General features: G+C 57.2%; 1 protein-coding gene across 3 annotated transcripts; it reads right to left on the bottom strand.

The window, feature by feature from the left end:
- Positions 1-202: 202 nt before the first annotated feature.
- Positions 203-3,022, bottom strand: LOC123070642 (protein IQ-domain 26). Of its 3 annotated transcripts, XM_044493927.1 has the most exons (5): positions 2,638-3,017; positions 2,415-2,524; positions 2,025-2,326; positions 1,233-1,406; positions 203-1,106 (listed from the first exon to the last, which is right to left on the bottom strand). In XM_044493927.1, the coding sequence occupies exons 3-5, from the start codon at positions 2,322-2,324 to the stop codon at positions 447-449; spliced, it is 1,134 nt and encodes a 377-aa protein (XP_044349862.1). In that variant the 5' UTR covers positions 2,325-2,326; positions 2,415-2,524; positions 2,638-3,017; the 3' UTR covers positions 203-446. The 3 variants fall into 3 exon arrangements, with proteins under 3 accessions (XP_044349862.1, XP_044349860.1, XP_044349861.1); XM_044493925.1 differs by having other exon boundaries at positions 2,415-3,016; XM_044493926.1 differs by having other exon boundaries at positions 2,025-3,022.
- Between the last annotated feature and the right edge of the window lie 1,415 nt (positions 3,023-4,437).

The raw sequence follows: 4,437 nt of genomic DNA on the forward strand, positions 1-4,437 counted from the left end.
TTCTCATCGAGTCGCTGCCGCTGTCGGATCATGTGCCGATCAGCTGGTTCCCGTCAGATCACTTCAGCATCGGTAGCACTGGAGCAAATAACTCCAGCGTCAAACCAATCCTGCTGTCCTTTTGAAGAAAACATGGCGCGTAACTACACGTTTGGCGGTTTGGGGCAGGACAAAAACATCAATACGGGCACTGCTAAACCTCTGTGTAATTCTTCGCTTCATTTTATTTACCTTGTTCTATTGCCTCTGCTCCACTGATGTCGTACACCTTCAGACTCACACACTACTTAATTATGTCTTAGCTTGTAGTGGTAGCACTTTAGAACCTACTAGATGTCATCAAGAAAGCAAGAAAATTTAGCAACTACGCATGTACAAAACTCGGAGACTATCCAGCAATTTGCAGCTACTGGTAGTATCATACACCACCGTCTCCGTCCGATCGATCACCACATCCTGTCCAAGTAATAATCTCTTGCCGCGTCGTTGCTGAGGTCGGAGCGGCGCGTGTGGGCGGCATCCGAGGAGTGGAAGCAGAGGCCGCCATGCTGCGTCCGCGTGCACGTCGACTTCCTCGGCCCAGCAGGGACATCTCGCTGGGTCAGGCTCGCCCTCGGCGCCTCGGCCGGCTGCCTGGGCGCGCTCTGGCACCGCAGCCTCGCCGCCGACGAGGCCGTGCCCGCCATGTACCGCGGGCTCGAGAGCAGGTCCCGGTGCCAGAGCGGCCGCGCCGCCAGCCCGTCCACGCTCTTGGCAGGCGAGTCGTATGTGTACGGCGGGTCGGCCCCGCTGAAGCGGGGCGTATTCTGCGCCGTCTTGGCGTGCCTGACGGGCTCACGCCGGATGGACAGCCTCGGGGGCTGCTTGACGGACCGCGGCGAGAACAGCGGGGCCAGGTCCGGGGCCAGGCGACCCGACGAGCGATCGGTGGCGTACCGGCCGCTGCTCACCATCCGGCTGGACCGGGAGCGGAGGTGGCACGTGTCCATCTCCACGATCCGCGGGCTGCGCTCGTAGTTGGAGTCCGTGCTGTCGGACAGCCTCCGCCGGTGCCCGGGCTTGGTCGGCGGCGTCCTCATCCGGGCATCTTGCGCGACAATTCTCTCCTGCATTGCGAAAAATGCACCGCAGCGAGCATATCAAACTCAAAATTTATCGGTCGACACGTGATCGTTGGTCAACACGAACGACGAGTTCAAGTTCGAGGCATGGTGTAAGTGAAAATGCCTGACCTGTTCCATGGATTTCCGGTAGGAGGCACTCTTGAAGGCGCGGGAATCGGCCTGCAGCCGCATGAGCGCCTGCAGCCGGTGCAGCGTCGTGGCCGCCTGCTTCCTCACGAGGTAGCCTCGGACCAGAGCCTGCAGCTTGACGAGTGATCTGAGGGCGCGAAGCGCCTTCCTAGCCTGAAGCCATGCATTATTGTCACAGAAGATTCAAAACTTAAACCAAAACAACTTGCATTGGGCCAAGGACTAAACAACTCAGCTTAGCCAAATAGGCTCATGTCACACTGCGTAATCAGTAACCACTACACTGACAACGAACCAACATAGGGCTTATTATACAGAGAAGTCGCTGCTGAAGGGCCCGAAGCAGAGTAAAGAACTGCGCAGCCGATCAAGATCAACGTGCCGACTTTGCACAGGAACAGAGGAAGAGTTAACAACTAACAACTGTCCGTAATGGAAAGGAACATGACCAGCAGTGACATCACATACAGCGACGTTTAGCCCACTAGTCCAAACAGATAATACAAAACGAGCTGACGGGTCTGGAATAAACAGTGTGCGGACAGTGTGAACCTATCCACTAAAATAATTGATGGGAGGATCTGCATCGTTAACGTCAGAATTCGGGCGCACACCGGGACTGTTCAAGCCATTTCAGCGCGCCGAATAACAAGAAATGATGAACATAGCCGAAACTCAGACACGCACGCGATCAGCAGTATCTCAACCAACTTATACAGAGATGACGTACGATGGAGATATGAATCAATGGGACGCTGATCAAGAACATACCAGGTAGCCTCTGAAGGCTTTCTGAATCACGACGGCCGCCTTCTCCTCGCGTGCCCCCACCTGCTCGCCGCCAGCACAGCGGCATGGCTTCACCTCCAGCGCGGCGGCGAGAGGCTCTGAGGGCCGCTTCCCAGCGTCAACTCCGCTCTTCCTCTGCTTCACGAAGCTCCATCTCTTGGTGGACTCCTTCACCGCCGCCGCGTCATGCCAGTCGGTCGCGGCATGGATCTCCTTGCCGCCACCGTGCGCCTCCTTCCTGCCTGTGAGCAGCCTCTTGAGCCACCGCATGGCACGGCCCATCTCTGCGGACACGAACGAACGCGAGGAAGAAGCTAGCGCGTCAACGCAAACCTCGGTAAGATGAAGAATCTCAAATGGAGAGGGCAGTACTTAGCCCAGTATGCCCGAGGGCGCGGCGCACTGGCGCAGAGGCTCCTCCGACTTGAGTGGAGTTGAGAGAAAAGGAGCTTTTGGGGACATGAAGCTATGGAAGGAGAAACCTAGAGGAAGGAAGAAACACAGCGAGGGCTTATATACAGCTTGTCGACTCCGTACGCGACATCACGGCTCGCGGAGTATTAATTAGAATGGAAAAGGGAAGGGCGATTTGTACGCGAAATCCAGGAGAAATGAACGGGGCCGAAGGAAAAACTCCAAGTCCACTCTTTGCTTTGAGAGGAAAGGCACGAGATTAAAGGAGGAAATCAACATGCGGTTGCGGGGCAGGTAAGGGAGCAGCGGCAAAAGATGGAAAGGCCGGTGGCCGGAGCGGAGCGGCGAAGTTTACGTGAGTCACTCCAGTCCAGCCAGCCAGCCAGCCCGGAAGAGGAAACTTTGCAGCGCATCAACCTCGAACGGATAACCGCAGCGGCGGCGAGCGGATTACTCCTAGTACTAGTCTAGCGGGCGGGGAGGGGGAGGGAGAGGGAGAGGGATAGGTGGGAGAGCGAGCCCAACTGACGCGTGGCGTGGGTCTCGGCACCACCAGATCAGGAAGCAGACTGGTAGCGCCACCGCCGAGCGCGCGCGCGCAAGCCAACAAATGCGCAGGCCAAAAGACCAACTCAAGTCCACATATGTACGTAGCAGTACCGACATGCGCCGCTGCTGCACGATCGAGTAGAACAACAACAAAGCCGCCGTTGATCAGGCAACCTGGCAGTACACGGCAATGCACAATCATTCACTCGCGACCGCCTCCAAAACGGATCGGTCGGGATTCGGGACCATGCCACTCATGCAGCATGGACGTAGGTACGTACATGAAACGGTGGGGATCGATCACGCCGATGCTGCACCGAGAGACCCACGCCGGCCGCTTCTGTTTCTTGGGCACCTCCCTCTCGGGCAACCCTTGTTCGGCGACTTGTATACCGTGTGCCCCAGCCCAGTACGAAGCGCATGGAGGAATGCCCTCCACGAGACGCAGACGAGGGTGGATAAAATATTGCGGTTCCGGAGAAACGGAGTAGAGTACGTAGTACGTAGGGGTGTGGCGGATCTCGCTTGTGCGTTTCCACTGTTTCGCGAGCAGAACGGGGAGAGGGATCCACAGTTGCCGTCAACGTCGCTGCTCGATCTGGGTTCAACCTTGGGACCACGGATGAAGCGGCCAAACTTACTCCTACTCGATCTGGATTCCTTCTCGGAATGGAGCAGAGCGGCGCTAGCCCTACCTTAAATTTCGTTACTACTCGATCTGGACTCATGGCTGTCAGTGCGGTTAGGGGCATCTCCAGCCGCGCCCCAAACAGGCCCTCCCCAGCCAATTTTGCCGCGCCGGCGCCAAAAAAAGGCCCCAGTCGCGTCCTCAGAATCCCGTTTTTCGCCGATTCGGGCCAAAACTGGTGCCGGCGGACCCAGGCCGAACCCGGCGCCCTGGGGGGCGCTTGGGGAGCCGGCACAAGCGAAAGAAAAAAGTCCAAAACAAACCTTGAACTTGCAGGGCTTAGCTAAACCGAACCCCAAACTTTTCATCCCCAAAATAAGCACACTCAACTTTTGAATCCCGGTATATGTTGAACCCTGCATCTAATTGGCACCTGAAAAATAAATAATTTCTAAATTAAATTATCTGTTTCTCTCACTGACAAAAGAGGCCCACCTGTCATCTTCCACCTCCATTCCCGAGCACGCCCTCGTCCAGAGCAACAAAAGCCACGACGGTGCCCCCTCCAATCTCAAGCACCACCGGCGGCACCCACCCGCATCTGGAAAAGCAGCAGCCATGGCGACAGTCCTCCCATCCCCAGCACCACCGGCGGCACGCGCTCGCGTCTAGAGAAGCAGCAGCCATGGCGACAGCCCTCCCAGCACCAGCACCACCGGCGACGCACGCCCGCGTCCAGCGCAACAGCAGCCACGATAGCTCCCCCTCGAATCCTGAGCACACTGGTGACGCACGCGGCACACT

This window comes from Triticum aestivum, chromosome 3B (genome assembly GCF_018294505.1).
Source record: "Triticum aestivum cultivar Chinese Spring chromosome 3B, IWGSC CS RefSeq v2.1, whole genome shotgun sequence".
Lineage (NCBI taxonomy): Eukaryota > Viridiplantae > Streptophyta > Magnoliopsida > Poales > Poaceae > Triticum > Triticum aestivum.